Here is a 24,970-nt window from a genome sequence, read left to right as displayed (position 1 = left end):
CTTTCTATTCATCATCATTATTATTTTCTTTTATTTAATTAGCGACATTTTCTAGTACTTTGCCCACAATCCAAACAATATGACTAAGTAAGGATAACAAAAGAGACTTAGTAGACTAATGTTTCAAAAAGAGACTGATAGAGACTTTGGAAAAAAAAAAGAGAGAGAGAGAGAGAGAGAGAGAGATACTTTTAGATGAATAAGAGACTCACTACGATGCCTGTAAATTTGCTACAAAAATGATCTTTTTTCTTCCCGTAAAATTCATGTTAAACGATTCCAAGTTGTACGGAGACTGAGAACGAAGATGTACTGTATCAACGAATACCTGATATATTTTAATTTCAGAACCGCAATTTAGCAAAGAACCTTTTGTTTGTTTTCTGAATATGACACAAAAATTTGTTTCCATAATAATTACAAGGCAGGGTCAAAAAGTAAGGTAACATGTGCCCTAAAAATGAACCACTATATGCTAGTAACTCTTTGTTTTTGTGTGTTGTAGGTATTGACAGGTAGTATCCCTGGTGACCGCTAGAGAGCTGCACGGTGACGCAGTTGCAGATAATCGCATTTCGAAGATGGCAGGGCTACTGGAAACATGGTCAAATGTTGAAGTGCGAAGTGTGATAAGGTTTCTGCATGCAAAGAGAAAGAAACCAGCCGCGATCCATCGGGTACTTGTGGAGGTGTATGGCAACAACGTGTTATCGAGGAAACAAGTGTGTGTTGGTGTAGTGAGTTTGATAATGGGAAAACTGACATCACTGATGAGCTCGAAGTGGCAGATCGTCAACGTCTGCTAGCGACCAGAACATTTGTGAGGTGGAGGGAATGATTAGAGAGGATAGGCGAATCACACTGTCACACATCGCAGAGGTACTGAACATTTCGTATGGTTCCGTTCACAGTATTATTCACAACACACTTGGCTACCGCAAAGTGTGTGCACATTGGGTACCACGGAATCTCACAGAAACGGACAAACACAGACGAATGAGCATTAGTCTGAACCACTGACCCGTTGTCAACACGAAGGGTCTTCATTTCTGTATCGCATCATTACGGGTGATGAGACACCTGTGCCATTGTGGACACAAGAATCGAAACTTTCCTCCATGATCTGGAAACAAACTTCATCGCCCCATCCAAAAAGTTTAAAACAGTAACATGTGCAAGGAAAACAATGTCCACTATCTTTTGGGATCACCTCGGTGTGATTCACCTGGAATTCCTTCCACGGGTACAACGATCTCTGCTCGGACCTACTGCCAGGCGTTGGACAGACTTAGAGACGCCATACGTCGGAAAAGTCCTGGAGCACTAAGGGAGGGTGTCCTGTTGTTACACAACAATGCTCGACTGCACACAGACCATCTCATCCGTAACCATGTCACACGTTTCAACTGGGAGGTTTTTGGAACACCCTGCATACAGCCCAGACCTTGCACAAGCGATTTTTGTCTCTTCGGACCAATGAAGAAGCATCTTCATGGACAACGCTCCAACACAGTGCAAGAGGCACAGGATGCAGTGAAAACCTGGTTAAACAGCCTTTACACATTTCTTTCATAGAGCCATTGATGCATTGGTCACTCGCTGGAACAAGAGTTTAGAGAAATGTGGCAACTATGTGGAAGGTTAGTTTGCAGCGTCATGTATACTCTGTAACAATATAGGCAACAGAGAGACAAATATTTCTGAAAAAAAAGAAAAAAAAAAAAAACATAGTTACTTTATTTTTTGATCCTACCTTTTATTTTATTTATTTTTTAATATCAGTTGTACAAACAGTCCAATCTTCGACTACGACGCTTTCTCGCAAGTTAACTGATAAGCATCTAAACAATGAAATAAACGCTAAAAACAACGAAAAAGAGAGAAAATAAAATGTAGATCACCACATTAACCTAATGTAGCCACGAGAAATCAAGACATTCACATGGGAAAAAAACAGTCTTCTGAATGGGTAGCACTTTTGACAATTTTCTTTCTCTGGTAGATTTTTTTAAACAAAAATAAAATAAAATGAAAATAAACATATGTTTAAAATAAGTCTTAAAATATACACGCGTTTAAAATAAAATGTTTTTAAACGTATACAAAATTTGTCTTAAACAAAATCAATTGCTTAAAACACGTTTTAATCATTAGTTTTAAACAAAACAACCCTGCTGGATCATAGCTGAAATACGCAATGTTTTAATAAGTTAAGATTAAAAATTATTGTAGCTAATATCACAACATTGCGAGCGGTGGTTATATTCAATGAGAAAAAGTGGAAAGGCTATTACTCACCGCAAAAAAGTAGCAGAATTTTCTTCTTCTTGCAACAGGTAGCGCTTTCGGAAGATGCAACTTCTTTCATCAGCCTGTGGTAGACTTCAAAAACGATAAAACATGAAGTATGGTTTAAAAATGCTTAAAAGGCCACGATATGTAGAAAAAATAAATTTTCTGTCAAACATTAAAACACACGGGAATAGAAACTCACTGACATTGTACACTGCTGTTCACTGTTTTCTGATCTTGCTTTCCAAATAGTGAAAGTATGCAGTGAAAAGATCACTCCAAATAATATTTATTTCTCGTCTATCCAGGTTAAGTGAGGGCCTTTCTGTATGAATACAACACGAATATAACACGATTCTTTAATTTTTCGTTCCGTTGCTGTTTTTGCTTTTTCAATTAAACATGATTTCACGATATGATGGTTATAATCTCTAAGATGCGTTGCTAGACCGGATAACTGTTATGGATTTCGAGGTACGAACGTGCTCAGTTATTCTAGTACAAATGTTCCTTCCTGTTTGCCCTATATACACTTTATCACACTGACATTTCACGCCACGCTTTGTAAAGGGTCAGCAAAAAATACTTTAAAGTTGGTTATGTATTTATCTCTAGATTTTGGAGGAACTTCTGAAATTTTGATGTTGTATCTTTCCAGAACCTTCTTGATTTTTGCTGAAAAACGAGACTTTTTGGCATATTCGTACATTTTATCCCTGTATTGTTGTTTTGATATTATTACGTACTTATTGCCATTATCGGCTCTGATACAAAAAAGTTGATGTTTATGTAAAAAAAAAAAAAAAAAAAAAAAAAAAAAAAAAAAAAAAGGCCTGAATTGGACTATTAGTTTCCGTATATGTCCGGTAGAATGTTTGTTTGTGGTACTGAGGTAGATCGGTTCTACTAGTCTCGTCTCTTCTTACTAGATGTAAGGATAACCCATTGAAATGCTTGATAACAGCAACCAATGCGTCTCCCATAATTCCTGATGAAATCAAAACGAAATTGAAAATCCATGACCCAGCCTTACCAATCATATATGGGCTTCCAAAAATACATAAACCTAATATTCCATTGAGACCAATAGTAGCTGGTTTCCATCATCCTACATATTTACTTTCAAAATGGCTGTATGATAAACTCGTATCATATAATATTCCAGTTAGATACACGGTTAAAAACAGTTTGGAGCTGAAACCATGCCTGAATTCGTTTGTTGCTGCAAATTCCATCCATTTGGCATCTTTTGATGTTGTGGAAATGTATCCATCAATATCAGTAGACCTGGCTCTACAGGCAGTGGAAAGGGCTTTACTTAAACTAAAGTGAACCCATACGAAATCCAATTAATCTCTCGACTAACAGCCTTTTGTCTAAGGAACAATTTCTTCCAATTTCAAGACACCAGGACGATGGATTGGCTATGGGTAATACCCTTTCTCCAATACTTTCTAATTTGGTACTGGACATGTTTGAAACAAATATCCTTCCTAAAGTTCCTTGTATTAGATATTTCCGATATGCTGATGATACTTTGATTTTGAACAAGGACCCTCAAGAATTAAATAAACTGTTCGATGAGTTTAATCAAATTCACCCTAGAATAAAATTTACGAAGGAACTTGAAGAAAATGGTGCTCTTAACTTTCTTGATATTATCATTACAAGACATAACAATTAATTTGTTACTTCGGTATACCACAAACCTTCTGCTGCTACAAAATATATCAACTTCAAATCATTACATTCATGGCTACAGAAATGAAATATTTGGAAAAACTTTTTTAGGAGAGCTCTTTTACTTTCAGACCTCTCTGAGGATCTCAACAAGGAAATACAGTATTTATTACAAATTGGACAGGAAAATGGTTTCCAAAAATCTTTATTGTTAAAATGGTACAACAGGAGATCGTCAGCATCCATCATCAACCAACAATAGATGCCGTAACTGACAGATGGATTGGTTCCACATTTTTCAGCAGAAATCAAGAAGGTTCTGCAAAGATACAACATCAAAATTTCAGAAGTTCCTCCAAAATCTAGAGATAAATACATAACCAACTTTAAAGTATTTTTTGCTGACCCTTTACAAAGCGTGGCGTGAAATGTCAGTGTGATAAAGTGTATATAGGGCAAACAGGAAGGAACATTTGTACTAGAATAACTGAGCACGTTCGTACCTCGAAATCCATAACAGTTATCCGGTCTAGCAACGCATCTTAGAGATTATAACCATCATATCGTGAAATCATGTTTAATTGAAAAAGCAAAAACAGCAACGGAACGAAAAATTAAAGAATCGTGTTATATTCATAAAGAAAGGCCCTCACTTAACCTGGATAGACGAGAAATAAATATTATTTGGAGTGATCTTTTCACTACATACTTTCACTATTTGGAAAGCAAGATCAGAAAACAGTGAACAACTGTGTACAATGTCAGTGAGTTTCTATTCCCGTGTGTTTTAATGTTTGACAGAAAATTTGTTTTTTCTACATATCGTAGCCTTTTAACAATTTTTTAACCATACTTCATGTTTTTTTATCATTCTTGAAGTCTACCACAGGCTGATGGAAGAAGTTGCATCTTCCGAAAGCGCTACCTGTTGCATGTAGAAAATTCTTTTTTTTTCTACTTTTGTTTAGAGGTTCATTATTAGTTACATACTTTCCACGGTTTTGTATTTCAACTTTGATCTAGATGGGGTAAGGCCAAATTTCTATATTTTCCAGATTAAAATTAACTAGTAATAAAATTTTATCTTGTGTGATTGGTTTGATACAAATTTTGGCTTGCTATACATGATTGCTGAACATTGGTATGGCTTCTACCAACATTACACATACAATGAAAAGTAAACTGCAAACAGGTAATTTATGCCATTCTCCTTTAACACAATAAGATCAAAGCAAATAATGTGGATTATGTTTATACCTTTATTATAAACTTTTAAAATAAATTACAAATGTTAACTAAAAATGCAGTTGCATACAAGGGCTCTCAAACCTACCCAGGGCTTAAGCACCCACCAACCATCCACTGTGCTTTAAATAGAATAAATGCTGAAGTAAGAATAAAGCTGACTTGGTTCACACGTAGCAGCAAGTACTGGACTTTTCAGAAGAGTAATAAGAGAAAAGTTTCTGTCTTTTCCTATTTATTTTTATCATATTTTTGTTAGAAAACTGCCAATGCAAAACATAAATCAAATGAAAAAATGACTTTACCCCCGAAAAAAGTAACTTTTAGTGACCAATTTGAAAAAAAAAAAAAAGTGACTTTTAGTTAAAAAAGTGACTCGCTATGAGCCCTGAAATTAGTCAACTATTTACCTCACTCATGTCTTAACAGCAGTGCTGTAGGCAGAAAAGAAATAACAGACAACTTTCGTTTTTTATCCAAGATATGATTCATAAATTATGCATTCTTTATCCATTTAACATTACGGTCGAGTTATTTTGACTTTTGCTACAAAGTTTATATTCACTCCAATGGTGTTTCACGATATTAAGTCCCAGTGAAGAAAAACCTTATAACTCAAACTACTGAAGTCTCAGTGAAGCAATTTTACCCATTTGTTACTGCACAACTATCGCCTATTTTGTGCTAATTTTGGATTTTTTTACTTCTGTCCTTCCTGAAATATTCGATGGTGAAAATACACAATTTTCGAAAATTCGCAATGTTTAAAAATTTCCAAAAAACCAAGTATATAGTTCCCAGATATGAACGTGTTTAGGACGTTGTCTATTATCTAGTCTCTATGTAGACAAAGAATTGAAAGTGAGTCACATTTATTTCATTTCAAAATGTACATTTCACAATTGCAATTTTTAGGTTTCCAACCTCAATGTTCAGAGCTTCTTTTTTCGACGTTCTAAAGTACATCTCAACGTGTACAGAGGAACACACAATATTGTCCATTATCTTTCATATGGTTTTGGTTTGAACTCATTATTTTTAAAACCTAAAAAGGTACAGCGTTTAACGGAATGAACTAAAAAGTTCAAAATGTACTCAGGCACCTATACAAAATGGCCGCTACGACAAAACCTGCGCGGCTAAAAAATAAATGAATACCCGTTTTCAGCTCACTAAATGTGGTACAAACTTAGGTTTAAGAAAATAATAAAAAACTAAATTTTGCCAGCAACCATCATTGGTCGATTTCTCTTGGACTGACCCTGTTTTGATCCAATAAGATTTAGAGAGCCTCGGCAATAAATAAAAAAAAAAAAAAAAAACGAGAAAAGAAAATAAAAAAAATGAAATCTTTAAGTTTTACGTCCCACGGTTATGCCGATGAGGCTAAAGGAGACGGTGATAATGAGAGATGAATGAAAATGGTGGAATGAAGAAAGTGGGAGGAAACGGGAGAACCCCGAGAAAACCCACGAGCACGGTGTTTGTCCACCACAAAGTTCACTTGGCGGGGGCTGGGATCGAACCCGGGACCCCAAGCACCAGAGGTGAACGCTCTACCACTGAGCCACCGCGCCCCCCGAGAAAAGAAAATAAATAAATAAATAAAAACATGGGAAGTGATGTGTTGCCGTTTAATGTACCTGGCCCTAAGTGGACTGCACTGTCAAAGAGTAATCAAATAATATTACTAATATTTCCAACTCCTCATTCACAGGTTTCTCTGTTTGAGAAAGGCCATAATCCTTTGTTGCTGCAAGTAATCATCTGGATCTCTTTCCTTTGTGAAGTAATAAAATTACAGCATCTCTTGATCTTGAAGCTAAATCTTGTTAAAAGAAATTATATAAAAGTAAACAGGAGTTTTAGATATGTAGTTAACTTTACCCATACTACTCAAAGTGATAATCCTTCTCATAATCCGGAAGGGAGAATACGCGTGTCACAGCTGACTAGATACGTCAGTTCTAATTGTAACCAGAACATTGTTGATCTTATACATACATATTATTAATGAAGTCAATTTTCAATCCCTTCTAAGTGTTCCTCTTTATTCTAAATGGAAAAAAGATAGACCGCCCCTCCCCACTGATCTTGTAGATAGCACGTGCGCCTTTGGTGCACGTAGTCTAGGGTTACACTCCCGGTGGGAGAGCACAAAAAAAAAATAATAATTTTACATATATTAACTCTCATCGATCATCCGTCTCCTTTAGCTCAAAGGGCGTCAAATCGTGCGACAAGTACGTGATATTGTAACCGTGTTCGTGACACGAAGGTACTTTGGAGGTGTAATGGATTCGCAACACCGGGATAATCTTTTGGCATTGCAGAGTATGTCGAACGATTTCATTGTATTCAAATTCGCTTCGTACAAAATTTCAGCACTTCCTTTATTATGTTATTTCTATATTAACAGTTTCGAACTTTCAAACTTCGACTCACCAAAATAACAAAAACACCTGAAGAAAAGGCAATTTACATTATTAATACGACATAAGGCAGCCATTAGATTTGCACGTTACACCTGATCGTCGTGGAATGGAGGTTCATAAATCATGAACCATTCTCAGAAGAATACTGCACTATTCTTCATGCAGTAAAGCACATCAGTTCCGTCAGTGAGCACGGAGGAGGATGTCTGCTCCGGAGACTGAGCTCAAGAACTAACCACAAATGTTCAACAATATGCATGACTAGGGATCCGGCCAGCCAAGGGTGGTGGTGTTCATTCCAATGTTTATGAAACTACGCTTCAACGCCTGTCTTGGACATAAATGTAGTTCAATCAACCCAAAACAACATTGGATAATAGGATGCAGGTGTTCACCTAAAAGGTCCACATAATCAGTAGAAATAATGTGTAATGTGACCAACTTACTCTGCTCTTTATATCAACATTTCCTCCTATTGTAGTAACGTATATTTACCTTCTGACGTTACCTTAATACAACACACATTACCGCAGATATACAGATGTGCGTTTCGGAAAGAAATGCACTCTAAAGCTTCCCAATCTCTCTCATCCTATCACTGAACTTTTACTTTCGCTAATCATACTGGAGCGATAAGATTGTTTTCATAACCCACTGGGAAGAGCGAGAACCTAAGTTCGCGAATGCAGAAAAGTATAACCGAATTGGTGTAGGATATTCTAGTTACTTTCACTTACACAACAATAAATATATATAGCATATTTCAAACTACACAGTCCATAGTATAACACTACGCTCAGTACTGTGAAACACTATCGTAAATTCAAAAATGGTAGTGCTTCTTGGATGAAGTTGCGTAGTGCTTTCCATTAACGTGTTACCTAGGTTCGTAAATATAAACCCCAACAGAGGTTTCCGGCGGAAAAATAAGATAAGCATTCTCGCTTCTTCCAACTACTACGGCTTACTACTGCACTAGTAACGAAATTATATTGCCAGCCGCCACTTTGTACTTATGAAGTATATGTCCTATTGATGGTGCAAAGTTAATGCGCTGGTGGAAATTAATTCCGTTATATATCACTTCACATACGCCTTACTTTTGCTCACACAGATTTCAACCACAAAACTATCATTCTGCCCGACAGCTCATAATCTTATACCTACAATTCGTTTTCACGGATAAACTTGGTTTGTTGGTAGGCCCCCTACATTAAGGTTATTAAGGTTATGTGAAAAGTTAAACAGAAATGAATTAATATTACTGAAAGAAAATGACCAAAAATTAAAGAAGTGGCAACGCACAAGACATGAATTATCACAGAAGCGTGAAAAACCGCATCATACTAAACGTGGAAATTTACCAGTCCTTATTGGTTAACAATGTCCTTCCATTTACCGATACCAAGACAGAACATACAAAGCTTAGTAGCCTATTTAATTTCAGAACAACAATTTTCATGTAATGATCGTCTCCGAAACTCAACGCATACTCACAATTTGAATGTCACTTCATAGCCGTACCCTCTCATCACCATACTCTACGTCCAGTTCACCCTTTAATTTATTTATTATGAGCTTTCGGCAAGGTTCTAGATTACTGGTCCCCCTTCTCATTGAGCAGTAATAAAGACAGAAAACAACGTGCCCTGCGGGGCTCTAACCCACCTTCACTCGCTAACGCTCGCTCGGCAATACGGTGTAAATTAAATGTATAAACTTTAGTATAGAAAGAAACCAACCCAGCTACTAACCTACATAGGGGACCAGTAATCTAGAAACTTCCCTGAACGTTCTTATGTGCTAACTCAAAATATAGTAAATTTCAAATGATAAAAGAAACAATGAAAAAATAATGGTACTTTGAGCAGAACATTCATAGGAACCATACCTAAACGAGCCATGCGGGAAGTCTAACCCCCTTCGCTCGCTAATCTGTTTCGTGAAGTAACACTGGAGATCTTATGTTTGCAAGATCAGGGGAGAAACTAAAAGATACCCAAAATAACTTCTGCTCAAAGCGCACTCTTACCGAAATAATACAACACCCACAATTACACAATGTTCTAAAAGCATGCAGGTGCACTAAATGATTCATTCCTAAGACATTCCGCACCCTTATTTCCTTGGTGCTTGTCCAAATTACTTTAGTACGTATTGATAATGGGTACAAATCGATATAGATAACGCTGTAAACATTACCCAATCTGTGCTAAATGGTCACAAAATGCACAAATCCTATCTAACCGAGTCAGGGCATGATTGCTGCACAAGGTCCGCGCAGCAGCGGGTCCCTAGGGAGCAGGTGCACCAGAGATCGAGAGAAGGAATGGTCCTAGAATGTTGGTCCGCAGATATAGGTGAAGATGGGTTAGTAGGAATGTTGGTTCCTTTCTTTATCAAAGCTCAATACCCAAATCATATAGTAATGCCGAGCGGGTGAGTGAAGGCGGATTGGTAGCCAAGATGATGACAACTCAATGGATGTGGACTAGTGTCTAGAACTTTGTCCGGAGTGTTTGCGCATAGACGAGGATAGTGAGGAAAATATTATATCGCACAAGATCAGTGCATTTGTCTCGGTTTCACACTACTAACTGTATACTTGTGCACATAAAATACGCGTTCCCTACAATCTGCAGAAATACTTCGCCGACGGATTCGATTGGATTTAAGTTTAGCGTCCCGTTTACCAGCGAGGCTATATGAAACATGGACCTACAGCTTAATGGGGGATCCAAACCAAATCTGCTCCGGCCGCGAAGCGAACCGGCGTCTCTCATGTTAACCACATTGTTACGAAGGAGTTCACTCCGCATGTGGAAATTAGTATGTTATAGATTCGTCTTTCAAATCCACTACCCTATTTTAACTGCAGTAAAGGATTTGTAACGGTTTGACACTTGTAAACATATAATGTTTTCCAATACTGTGCAAAAATGTTCCGCCAGTCTTCTTTCTTATACACTCTCATTTTAACCGTAAAATTACCATTTTGTGACGGTATATTGTAAATATGCACCATAACAAGTTGTATGGAAATGTATCGGTAAGTACATGTATATAATCTAACATACCGTACGAAATACTCACCTGAAGTCCAGGATTTCTAAAACTTCTTATACAAACTACCCTCGTTACTGTTGTTGACTGCCAAGAATTCTCTGTACTAATATTTACATTTAACTGCGTTTTGTAAATAACACTACAAGATTCCTCGGAGACGTTCTCCATTACGCCACAATCAAATTCAGGTACAACAGGCTTAGTAAACGGGAAATCCATGGTCACAAAGAACACAAGCACTATAAAATATTCCACTATATCTGAACAAAAACCACTATCATACAACTAAAGTCTGTCAACTACTCTCTCTGGTCCCTTTGCAGTTTCATATCTTTAACTGTGTGATATGTCACGTAAAGTAACAACCTACTGTAACCATATACTTAAATTCCGTGAAAAGAAATTCCAACTCCAGCACCCACTTCGTTTCCACAACATTTACGTTTCTCTCCATTTTATAAAGAACATTCTAAGACTCATCCGAGAAGTTTTTCATTACACCGCATTCAGATTCAGCTACAAGCTTAGACAATTAAACAGTTTGTTAACTAGTTTCTCTCCATCCCTTGCAGTTTCATATGTTCAACTGTGTCATATATCACGCAAACAACGAAGTAATACAATAAAAAGAAATTCACAATTGCATCACTCCTTCCTTTCCGCACTGCATTTCGAACTATACTGGTCTTCTGATACCCGAAATAACCGCCTTCACGCAAGGTGGACATCCATTTAAAAAAAAATATCTCTTCCTATCAAAATTTTAAAAGGTGGAAGATATAGTAACAAACGCATCCCCAGTTTCTGCTTACAGATATTAGTAAACATAATCTGATTTAAAATAAAAAAAAAAATAAAATTGATGTATCGCAACACCGAAAGAACGCACAATAATCCTAAAGTCTAAAGTTTATCATCATTATTATTATATGTTACCAACCCTGCAAGTCAGTAGTGTTGCCAAATCTGTGGTCTTCCTTCCTGCATGATTTCTGTCAACACAACTCAAAACCAGCGTTTTACTTTTCAATAATAAGCACAACATTTATAAATAATTTTTCCATATTTAGTGTTGCATTAAGCTCGTTATATTTTTTCGTTTTAGCAAAAATTAATGTCAGCTTTGTCCACAAAACTTAGCGCATTATTATAACTTAAATTTAAACAATATTTAAGATCATAATCGCATAATATTTAAAAAATTACACTAAAGAAAATTTGTCTCGTTAATGTGTATATATACAATATATCGCGACTTATTAAAGAGAAATAACATGGGGCCGTATGCAATGTTGTTCTGACGCGTGGTTAGTGCCATGCTAAAGAGTTGGACTAACAACTGCCTGCAGTAGTCAGGACTTTAGTAAAAAGCTAATCATACGTCAAAACGGCTCTGAACAAGGCCAATGGATTCTACTTTCTAGATATGTTATTCCCGTAAGTCTCATTCCGCAATGGTTTACGTCAATACGTAAAAAAAAAAAAAAAAAATAGCATTTCCGTTGACGAAATTAACTTAAGTGTTTCTGTTCTACTGTGCTACGGAAATTCTAAGAAGGCTAACTTGGAATGCAGCTCTTCAAGCTTTTACACATTGATGAGGAAGAAGGTAGAAAAGAAATTTAGGTGCAAAAAATTTCATTTCAAAAATGTAAAAATAGAAAATGAAATGAAATGAAATCTTTGAGTTTTACGTCCCACTTTTATGCCGGTTAGGCTAAAGGAGAAGGTGATGATGAGTGATGAATAAAATGGTGGAATGAAGAAAGTGGAAGGAAACGGGAGAACCCCGAGAGAACCCACGCACACGGTGTTTGTCCACCACAAAGTTCACTTCGCGGGGTCTGGGATCGAACCCAGGACCCCAAGCACCAGAGGTGAACGCTCTGCCACTAAGTAGAGATGTGGGTCGGGTAAATACCCCGTGGGTAGGTAAATAAAAATGGGTATTTACCCGGGTATTTACCCCTTTTGTATTTACCTACCCAAAAAATGGGTATTTTCCGGAAGTTCAATTATTTTAAAGTTTTAAGAATTGTTAACTATACCGGTGACCTTTCCTAAAATTTTGGGGTCTGTTGAGCGTGTTTTCTCATTAATTCACTATAAATATGCAAAATAATAACCAATTGACCAAGTTCATGTGCAGTGCGGGTTTGCAGGCAATTTTGAACATGGCCCACCCGCGATACAATTTTGGATATTATATGTTATTCTAGGTTACAACGACATCTAAAACCTATTTTTTAAATATATTTTTCTCGAAGAACTTCATAGGTAAAGAGATCAAAATATTGAATCGAGTGTTTTGAAAGGGGGAAATGGTCGGGATGAGCTGTTACAATTTTCAGACGAAGCCCTCGTGTACACCTATACAGGCATCTAAGTTTGAGCAACATCGATCAAGCCAATCTTGAGAAATAATAAACTTTTCCAACTTTACGTCATTGCTCACGAACAAATCAGTCAGAGTTGGAACATGAGAAATTAATGTCTCCTGGGGGTACCTACATTACCACCCTCTTGTCTCAAGATTGATCTCGGGCTACTGTACTATATTTATCCACCTATGCCCTTTCTTCACCAAGGTGTGAACGGCTTTTAAACTTGGGTTAGTTTCGCCAAGACTTAAACAATTAAGAAATCGTAGTATGACTTCAAGCCTTAGGTTGTCCAAACATAGAAATCGTATATAAACCCTCTTTGTTAAATCCTTGGGAGACAGCCCCAGTTTTAAATGTAAAGTCTGCGATACGCCACCGATTCTCAAGAACCCTATCAAGTTATTGTGTATTTTCATTTGAGAACACATGTTTTGAGACTCATTCAATCCAACATTTTTTTCCCGAAATGTACAATTTTGAAATTTTAAAATTCTCAGAAATGTTTCACAGACAACTCAGACAACCGTCATACGAATAAAAGATAAATGAAAACTGGATCATGGATCTAAAGCATTACATATCAGAGGCTACAACTAATTGAATAAAGATTACCAAAATTATCATTTTTTTTTCAAGTCGAACATTATAGAGGTTCAAGTTAATCATGAAAAGATGGTATCTTATGTCTACTAGTTTCAAACTTAAAAGAACATTTTGGAGTAATTTTAATGAAAAGAGAGAGTGAGTTTGATATAGTAGGTATAGTCGCATTTATTATACGAAAAAAATACATCAATTTCCATAAAATATACAGGCTTTTCTTCACTTTTTATGGCTTCTTAGGTTCAACGTTACTATTTCGGATTTTTGATAGAATCTTAATATTGATGTTTCTTAAAACAAATGCCGACGTATGGAACCTTAATGAAGTCTTACAGGAAGCGTTGAAGGAATGCATTCCCAAAGCGATCTTCGTTAGTGGGTGTTCCCTGTCCAGGGGTGTAGCCAGCAGGTTTGCGTAGAGGGGGCCAGTCGTTTTTGAGGGGGGGCAGCTACAATGTACAAAGCCAAAAAAAAAATGTGTTGCTGCTAGTGTGAAAGAAAGGAAAATTTTGGTTTCCTTCTGGAATACTAAAATCAATATTTCAGCTTATTATTATTATTATTATTATTATTATTATTATTATTATTATTATTATTATTATTATTATCCATAAATTATATTCAAGATAGTTTTTGTTATGCTTAATCAAGAACTACTGCCCGGGACCAAACGCTATACTTTTGTGCATAACTATAAAGATAACCAAGAAAGTTCTGTCCCTTTTCGTGGAGGTCTGTGTTCAATTGGACTTCACAATGTGAGTTGAATGCGAGTGGAGATAAAGCGAACGTCAGTTGTTGGTGTGGGTATATCCAACATACTACCTGGTTGTGGCAATTCAGACACACCGTGAACTTGCGTAAAGACAGAGGGAACATGAGACATACACAGAGCGTCATAAGAGCATGTATGCTGAACGAGTTCAAATGGAAGTCAAATGCCGCTTTAGTGGGACAGAAGATATGCCAGGCCTTTGGTGAGGGTGTCGTGACGACGCGGACATTGCAGCGATGGTTTAACAAGTTTAAGAACTATGACGAAACACCCGAAAACACCACGTGCCAGAAGACTAACACATGTACAAAGAGGAACTGGGACTACAATTCAGTATGTGGTGAAACCATTCGGCAGCACATCCATCAACTTGGGAAGCACTACAAGTTGGGTGATGGGTCTCACATGTTTTGACTCCGGGCCAGAAGGCAACGCGACAGTCGCCTGTGTTTATTTACTGTTTCGGAGCCATTTCTGGGCAGGGCGTTGACATGTGATAAAAAGTGTGACCTATACGAAGCTCCACGGCGCCGTCTAGCATCCCATGAACCGATTTCAAAACAGCAGAAACCAGCACTGTACCAGAAGAAGCTCTTTCTGTGTGTTTGGTGCATCGTGCATCGGGAATTGCTACCAGCTGGTCAGAGTATCAATGCAACTGTGTACTGTCAGCAGTTGAGCTGCGCTCAAGAAAAACTCAAAACTCTGGAGCCATCACTTCTGAATTGCAAATGGGTCCTCATTTACGGGACAACGCTAAGTCCCACGTGGCTAGGATGACTCAGGACACCATTTTCCGCCTTGGATGGGAAACAATATTGCAACCACTATATTCCCCGGGTATTGCACCATCCGATTACCACCTGTTACATTCTTTGGAGAATCACCTTAGAGGACGCCATTTCAAATCCCTAGTAAAAGTCCAAAATGCACCTCATACTTTCTTCGTTTCACGGCCCACCAAGTTCTACCGCGATGGATTGCAGGGCCTTCCAGAACGTTTTCAGAAGGTCGTCGATGCTGACGGAGACTATTTTTGATCTTCCAGGTTAGGTGACATATCGATGTTCGAAGGTGGTGGGTGAAAAAGCAACAAAACTTTTCTTGGTTACCTTTATATTTAAATTTAAGACCTTGTATACAGAACCCATCTACACAAGATTGATTTTCTTTGAAATTTCACTTAATTTCTTTATGGTTTCCTGACAAAAATATTTATTTATTATTCGTGACTAAAACAAAACATAATTATTTTGAGTAGAAATAAAAGAGAGCGAATGAAATCCAAATTGAATAAAAGCATTGTTTCTCACCAAATTTTCCATCCTCTATGTCTTTTAAAACACTTGTTAAAGCATATAAAAATATACTGTACTTACAAATCAGTTTAGTACCTTTGTTTTATGGCTGTATTTGTAGAGATGCAAAAAAAGCCGGCTTTTTTGAATCGATGGTTTTTTTTCACATAAAAAGCCGGCTTTTTTGGGAAAAAACCGAGAATTTTGGAAATTTTGGCATTTTTTCAACTTCATGATTTTTCTATCTAAATAGCTTTCTTATAGTATATTCTATAGTTAGATAAAAATTCCATGACCTGAATGTGATATTTCGCTCTGAAATTCACCATCAAGATGGATGGAGCACATGTTTTACGAATTAAAGCTAACATGAAGAATGTAGTATTTGAGGGTAATTTTAGAGGCTATTTAACTTTATTTTAACTTTTGAGTTATCGACATCCTTTTTCTTCTCTAGTTTGTCATCCGTGTTTCATTTCTAAGAGCTTTTAGTACTGTAGCTTCTAGCGCAAAAGTTAAACTTGCCCGTTTTTCTATTTATCCGTCAAAGCGTACGTTTTTCAATATATCCGTCAAACCGTACTTCCACATTTCTGTTATACTGTAGCTGTGAAGTGATTTAGCAATAATTTTCCGGACACAACCTTGAATACCAATTTATACAAATAATCAGTAGCGGATTTAGAAAAGTACTTTAGGAGGATTTTTTCTGATTGTTTCGTTTCCCAAAAAGTCCTAATTTTATTTGGGAAGTGCTTGAAGTTTATGAGTACAGGCATAACTAATATTTCGTTTCGTTTATATGTTTAGCAATAATCTTCCGGATACAACTTTAAAAATCATTTTATACTGAGAATCAGTGGCGGATTTAGAAAAGTATTTTGGGAAGGGTTTCTTACTAATGTTTAGTTTTTTTAAACATTCGTAATTTTTATTTGACGGGAGCTTAAAGTTTATGAGTAAAGGCATAAATAATAGATATTTCGTTTGTTGCAGACATTCCGTAACTTTGGGGAACGGGCTTCAGTCCGAAAGACCGCCCCCTAACCTTCGCAAAACCGTCACTGCTGGTAATTAGTAATAATAACGATTTAAAAACAATAAAAAAGGAAGTCGCCCAACTCACAGTACACGCACTATTTCTACATTCACAGATGGAATGAAGAAAAGCTTTGTCAGAATGGTCGAATGCTGGTTGAATCCCGGACTTCCCGATAGAAGCGCAAAAGCTAATCACTCAGTCATGTTTGTTGTGCAGTTGTATTTAGCTTAACTTAAATATATTCCGTAGTCTTTTTTTTGGGGGGGGGGAGTTCCGTAATGATATGTTGAATCCCTCTTGTTAAAAATTCAGAAAACTTGAGGATTGGGTAAACTGTGATGGTGGTTCTATAAAACTTAACTGTAGAATTTCAAGAATATACAGAACCAAAACTCTAGATGTGCAGCCTTTAAGTGTATCATATAAATCTAAGTATTTCTCTTATGTTTTATTTTAATTTTATTTTGTTTCAAAAAGAGGGTATGGAATATTTTGAAGTAAAAATACTACATACTATTTTGCTAGTTATTTGTGTATTCTTTAAAAAGAAGTGTTTACTTTTAGGGTTGGCTGATTTACACCAACTTTTTTTTTTTTTAATAACTGGTTTAAACCACAAAAATAAAAAGAATGAAAAATGCAAATCGTGTGAACTTCATGGTAACGTTTCCAGATACCAAACCACCTGCAATAGTTTTATTTCCCTTTCACCTTTTAATCAAGGTGCCCCATGTTCAATTCTCGGTCGAACCACAATCCTTTTTTCATGCGTAACCCAAGTAGCGGTTCGGATGTCAGTTTAAGCGAAAGTCTTCTCCTTGATAACCTCGGTATTTCGTAAGGATGTTAAGCCTAAATATACGAAACAAACCAAATTGTATATTTCTACATGCCTAAATGCGTGTTGTTTTATAAAGAAGCCAATATTGCTTAAATTATATTGATAGAAATTATATTGATAGAAATTGGCATGATAGAAATTATATTTATATTGATAGAAATTGGCAAAATTTATCGATTGCCTACGTAGCTTCCAACATTAGCTTGGATTGGACTTTCAATGATATCTACGTACCGGTACTAAATTTGTAATTTAATACCTCAGTTTTAGCGTACTGATTATGGTACGTTGACCTTTAAATTTTACATGCAAAGCAATAAGAGGATTTTCCCGTTATTGTCTTACATTTCAAGTAATGACGGGATTTTCCCAATGGCTAGGGCGGGAGGTTCTCAACTTAAGAAATTTACTGACCGCACTTCTTTAAGCTTATGGGAGTTCTTCCGACATAACACCACTGTTGCATAATAACATCAAGGCGAAACAAACTTAGGCTATTTCTGTGAATATGTAATATAAATACATAAAGCAAAAAATCTAAGTCAAAAAAGCCTGGTTTAAACCAAAAAAGCCTGGTTTAAACATCCCCCAAAAAACGGGTTTTTGGCATATTCAAAAACAACCACGGTTCTTGCCAACTCTGCTTACTTTTGTATATAGGAGGTTAAAAAATTCTTATTATATACATTGGTTAATCCTGTGGAATTCATAATGTAAATATGTTGAAGAAAAATTGTTTGAAATATTTTTTTCGAAATTCATAGTTTATTTTCGATGTTTTATATTATTATCAGCATCAACCACTAATTAAATGATTTTTTGTGTTATAGAGAAGCGATACAAAGTCTGTTTTATCAATTTAAAGCAGTATTTTGAAAAAAGCCCAAAATTTCCGAAGCAAAAAAGCAAAGCAGAAAAAACCGAGTTTTTTTCCAAAAAAGCCGGTTTTTTCCGAGCCCTTGCATCTCTATGTATTTGTAGTACCTTGTTAAAACGTTTGTCTTCAAACTGTCAAATTAAATCGCAGTAATTTGTGTAATCTGCTCTCACAAAAAAGTATCCTATTTTTCAATCGCTATAAGGAAGAGATACTATACTATTTTTCGATCGGTATGGAAAAACAATATTTCTCCATACTATTTTACCATAAATTATTAATTGTTAATAAACTTTGTTACTTTTAAATGAATCAAGCGAGATAATTTTACTATGATGTTTTAAAAACTGGTCATTTGGGGGGCAGGAAACCATTTGGGGAAACCCGATGCCCCCCCCCTTGGCTACACCCCTATCCTTGTCACTTGTTGATCACCCTTTGTGGATTGAATTTTTAAAGAAAATTCGTCCTTCGTATTCTCTCACATCAAAGTATCGCCTGGCTATGAGTTATTGGGATGCTCAACACAGCCAAATGCAAGAGGAAATTAAAATGAAGTTAGAGGAATCAAGAAACCTATATTTACAGTGTGACGGTTTGAGTAACTTAAGAAATGAATCTATCAGGTATTTCGTCATTTTAAAGCCTGAACCTGTTTTTGTTGATTTCGCGTTGTCGAAAGAAAATAAACACGATGCACATTACTTGTCTGAAGAGATTATGAATGTTCTGTAAAAACATAACCCTGAAATTTTTTTAATAATCATAGAAGACAACTCGTCCAACATGAGAGCAGCTTTTAAATTAGTAAAACAGAAGTATCCTAGTATAGTATCTTTGGGTTGTCTTGTTCATCTTCTCCATTTGCTTTGTTATGACATCATCGGATGTCCATCGGTAAAGACATTACTGGGAAGTGTAATTGATGTTGTTAAAACAATCAAACATAGCAATCACCTGCAAGCACTATTTACACAAAACTCAAGGGAGAAAAGGGTTATAATTTCGTTAAAGTTACCTGAAAAAACAAGATAAGGAAACCATTTACAATGCCTCCAAAGTGTGCTTGTTAATAAAACCGGGCTTTAGACGCTCGCGTGAGTGAGGAATCGTCATTACCTTCAGAAATCAAGAAAATACTTCTTGACGATGTATTCTGGATTTGTATTGAAAACCTTGTAGCCATTTTGAAACCTATAGAGGATTTGATTAATTGCTTCGAGTAAAATGAGTATCAGATAGACACTTTGCACTCAAAATTCCAGAGTCTTCATCCAACTCTGACAGAACAGTTACCACCATCAATCCTTTCGAAAACAGAAGAGCAATCAATGATGGAAAAATTTAAACAAAAAAGTGAACCCGGCTTGAGTCCAATCCATCTGGCTGCAGATCTCCTCAATCCCACTTTTCACGGCTGCAAATTGATCGCTGAAGAATTGCTGGATGGAGTAAACTTCATTTGTGAAGTTGGAAAACAAATGGGATTGAATTATGTTTTACTGAGATCATATTTAACTGCCTATAGAGACAGGGAAGTAAATTGGGAAGGATGTTTTTGTGGGACGGATTGGAACAAATGAGCTCACTACTTTGGTGGAGAGGGTTTCGAGACATCACTGAAATAGCTGATGTCGCCATTCGAAACCTTTGTGCTCCAGTTACATCTCCTGGCACAGAAAGAACTCTCTCTACATTTAGTAAAACAATAAATCGTTTATCATTGGAGAGGACAAAAAAAACTAACATATCCTTCTTATAACTGGAAGCTTTTTAAATAAGAGATTGCCTGAAGTTTCAAGGAGGCAACACTCAGGACCAGGATCATCAAGGAACAAGTCACCAGCTGTTGCCATGGAACAGAACAAAACACCAGAGACATTGGAAGAGGATACAGAGAAATGGGTGACAGAAGGAAATGAAGAAGCGAGTAATAGTGATGTTGATATTGAAGAATTATGTGATTATTCCGACTCTGATCTTACGTTTGATTCTGAGTATGACGGTAAAATTTGTGGTCGTTTTATAGCACTCCAAATATGGTACAGGTTAATTGCTGTTCTATATTGAATAATTTAAAGTATAAATATTACTGAGTTACTATACAGATTAATGTTGTTTATCACATTAATATTTTAAATATGCTATTCCAACAAATTCTTTCACAAACCATTATTCTTAGTCTTAAACTTCATTTAGTGAACACTTCTAAAAATCAGGAATTAGTTACTTAAGTGGTTTACGAGATGTTATTCTTATTTTATGGATAATTTTCTTTCAACGGCATATTTAGTAAATAATTTAATCGACCAATTTATTAAATTTAATTACCTTGATTATTCTGCAACTTTCGTAATCGGTAAATGTGTAATTTTTTTAAGTTTCTAAGTATTTTCAAGGTTATTAGTTACTAAAGTCGACTTTCTTTAGTATGATATAACTATATCAACAACTTTGTTGTCACAGTGTAGTTTCTTAAACAGATTAATTTATTAATTCCGTAAACCAGGTGTGAAACTTAAGTCCGACTATAGGCGGCAGGATCCTGATGGGGTTAAACTTATTGGTCCAGTTCTTTGCATACTCTACCATTCAGTACATCTCATAGTCTATAATACCAAAAATAACATAATTTTGGGTGAAGAAAACAACCAGCCGTATCTGTAATATCAATTCAGTATTTTTAATTATTAAAAAGGTTGTTTTCATCATTACTATTCAAAAAATAAGGTAATATTAACAATATATAAGTATAATAAAATTGTTGTAAACTTTAGATCTTTAAAATAGAAAAGCAATTATTAATAATTCATTTTCCGCCATTAATAAATTTATTAAACCAAAAGAAAACTTATTTCTTTAGTAATAGAGATCCTGCTGTTACTTAAATACTTTAGTTAGTGTGTTCATCGGTGATTTGAAAAACTGGAGAATGTATTGTAAGATAAAAGAAGATGAGCCAGATTGAGAAAAATGGAGAAAGATTCATGAGAGGCGAACCTGAGGAAAAACTTAAATTCCATGTCATTAATACCAGGAGCTGCTGGCAGGCAGAATACTTAATAATAGTGTATGACTGGTTTGGTGATAACTGACTTCACTTTCTTTAGTCATCATTACGTTCTGTCATAAATTTTAAATTTTCGTGTTGGTTTGAGCCATTACCAAATTCTACAGTGTAGTTGATCGGACGCCTCAGGAGCACACCAAGGTAAGAATTCACAGGGTAGAATGGATAATTATTTTCCGCCAAGGGTAATAGAAGGAAATTTAGTGTGAGTAGAAAGAAAATTAAGGAGAGTAGGTAGGAAATACGACTGTATTACTTAATAAATATCAAATTAATTCTTTAATTACTAGAAAAAAATATTAATTAGATAGTTATTTAAAGCTCCTGTTGCAGGTGATACAAATTACCATTATATTTTACATTGATAACGATAAAATCCATTTATTGCTGATTGAAACATAAAATACCTTAATATATATTAGTAATACATATTAGTAAAATATATTAGTAAACAAAAAGAAAAAAGCAAAGTTTATAGCAATCACATAGACATACTCTTACATCTAGGGCTAAAATGCGTCAACATTTGTGCGTACATGCGCCTCATTAACTAAAATTCTTCCTGAAAATTAACGGATTGGAACACAACGTAAATAGCAATAAGAAAATGTAATACAAATCCGTCTACCGCAAATTCCAAACAGGATTTTTCAACGCAACGCAAAATGTGCGTTTATTTTGCGATAATCGACATAACGCCTATAATTGCTAGCTTCATTCATTGCGTTGAGGTGCTGTAAAATTTTGCGAAAACTGGTACGCAATGTGCCACGTATCATTCTGACATTAAAAATTCCATACTTCTCAAAAATTGCGGTGTGGAACACAACACAAAATGTGCCAAAACCAACTATAGCTCCCACACATTTGCAACAAAATTTGCGCTTCAATTTGCTGTAATAGTTAGCCTAAGACAGCCGTGTTCGATATTTTGATAATTGTGTTGCTATACCATCCGCGATTTTTGCAAACGCAAGTACGGAATAGACTTTCTGCCCAGTTTGCGTAGACCAAATGCCACATTTGTGTTTGAGTTTGCAATTGCAGTTATAATTACTTATTGCTATGTTTTCGTTGTGACGTGGCAACTTTCTTAAGATCCTTGCAATATTCTTATATTTGAATAGCTAAATATAGGTATGACAGGGTTCAGTGGTTCTATACCTCATTAGTTCGCTTATACAGAAATGACCTTTACAAACGTTGCACAGGAAATGGACCCCAGTACAGTACATTGATTTGCTGGAAAGAAGTTCCGGGACGTTTTAGCCTAATTTAAGGTTTGCTATTCTAGCCCAAATCTCACTCTGATGTAAATTGACAATAATTGCCGTGTGTTCTTAAATTCCTATCATTCAGTTGAAAATCTTAATAAAAATCTCGATTTTACGTTCTTAAAATTTGCTAGCGTTGGTTATATTGCACCTTAAAACAACCTGAAATTGATAATATCGCGGATTCAAACAGATTCCCAAAATATACTTTAATTTCCAATTTTTCTTATAGTGCAGTCTAGTTCGAATTTTCAGTTCTTTTGTGACCAAGAATTGTTGTATGTACGGTACATAGACCCTATTAGCAATAGAAGAAAAATAATCGAGAGAATTAAAAGAGTCGTGTCCAAAACGAGCATATTACGCGAAAGTAGGGTAGCAGAGCAAGGGCGCTCATTAGGGGACGCTCGCCCCGCTCTAGAGGTAATTGTACTTCGGAAGATCGAAAATCCAATAGAATTTTTTAGAATAGTTACGGAAAAATTTGAAACTATATTTGAGATGTCGCTTATGCTTGCTCTTTCCTGGAAACCACAACGTGGGCGCCCTTGTAGCAGAACGAACAATACAGCACTGGATAATGAGTAAAAAAGTTGCGTGCTGTTTAGACTTCGGTCGAAAGTTATGTTAGACTCCAAAGAAAGAAAGAAAAAAAATAGCTCGGATCAGAAAGGACAGTGAAATTGATGGCTGCTTACATAAACTATTTCTTCGAAAACGAAGTAATGTTATATAAATAAAATTGTGAAAATGTGTTTCAATTACTATATAATAGTAATACAAACTTTCATTGCATCGCGGTAAGATTATAACCCGAATGTAAAACATATTCCCTAACACACAGAAGTATAACGTGTTTCTACTGCATATGCTGGACAATTTTCTGCTTTCAAAGTTACGTGTGCAACTGCAAAAACATCACGAATAAATCCCTTATGAATGATGAAGAAATTTAGAGTGGTTTCTGATATTAACCAATATGAACAAATAAAGGAATTTATTTGCAGAAAATTATTTTACAAACATTAAGAGAAAAGTAATACAACAAAGAGTGATTGTTAATGAATAACATTACATAGGTTGTATAAACTACATGTTGTGTTTTAATGTTTAAAAAAATGCCAGTGTTACGCCAATTATTTTTATTTATTCTATAACATGGTTTCTGACCATCATATTGTAAATATGACAGCTGGTAATGAAACATTTTCGTAAAATTGACACCACTTTTATTATATTATAATTACACCCTTTGTAATGCTCCTGTGATATGCATTATTATTATTATTATTATTATTATTATTATTATTATTATTATTATTATTATTATTATTATTATTATTATTATTATTATTATTATTATTATTTCTTTTAATTCATAAGTACAATTCAGATACTTCTCTTTCCAAAATTAAAGTATTACATTATTTAAAGAAAAGCCATGTTGCCTTACATAGCGGTGTTCAGTAAAAGACAACACTCTCGCCACATAAAATGATCTTGCTAGCTTAGTTTCTAAGATACAGAAAAGATTTTGCTGTCAATGGAAAGAGGATATTCTACTCTATAACGGTCATTTTGGATGAATTTTTGGAAACTTTAACGGTTTCATAGTTATGTTCCAATTAAGATAGATAACGAACCGAACATAACGATTTTTTTTGGAAAAACGGCCGCCACATTAAATGTGACGGCATCATCACAAGACTGTATCATCTTTCTTCATTTATATTATCTACTAGCATCAATTACCCGCTTTGCTGCGTTAAATTAAGAAAATATAGTAATATGTTTCGTTAGTCAGTCACTTTTTACTATTACTAAAGCGCTCCTTCATATTAGTCATTTCCGATGATTTTTATTATATACCCTCTCCTCCCCATGTTGCGGGCCACGGCATCGGAAATATCATTGTTCATCTCAGCCACCCCAAAAAGTATGAATTCGACACTGATATTGGTAATTTTGATTATCCCTCCCACAATTTTTGTGGGTTTCAATTTGGATTTAAATGGCATCCGAAGTGTCATTGTTAAACTATACTATAGATTCAAAAACTATAGATTCGACACTAATATTGATCATTTT

At 35.5% G+C, this 24,970-nt stretch overlaps 1 protein-coding gene across 1 annotated transcript in view; it reads right to left on the bottom strand.

Annotated features, from left to right (window-relative positions):
• The window catches only part of LOC145688547 (uncharacterized), a 265,066-nt gene extending 253,458 nt beyond the window's left edge, over positions 1-11,608 (bottom strand). Inside the window, exon 1 of the mRNA XM_081762940.1 lies at positions 10,746-11,608. Coding sequence (XP_081619066.1) covers positions 10,746-10,937 — 192 coding nt within the window. The 5' untranslated portion in view covers positions 10,938-11,608. The remainder of the gene's footprint in view (positions 1-10,745) is intronic.
• Positions 11,609-24,970: the final 13,362 nt, after the last annotated feature.

Source organism: Thermobia domestica, chromosome 6 (assembly GCF_964235325.1).
Source record: "Thermobia domestica chromosome 6, izTheDome1.hap1.1, whole genome shotgun sequence".
Classification (NCBI taxonomy): Eukaryota; Metazoa; Arthropoda; class Insecta; order Zygentoma; family Lepismatidae; genus Thermobia; species Thermobia domestica.
The sequence above is the reverse complement of the archived record's forward strand: the minus strand, read 5'-3'. Positions and strand labels throughout refer to the sequence as shown.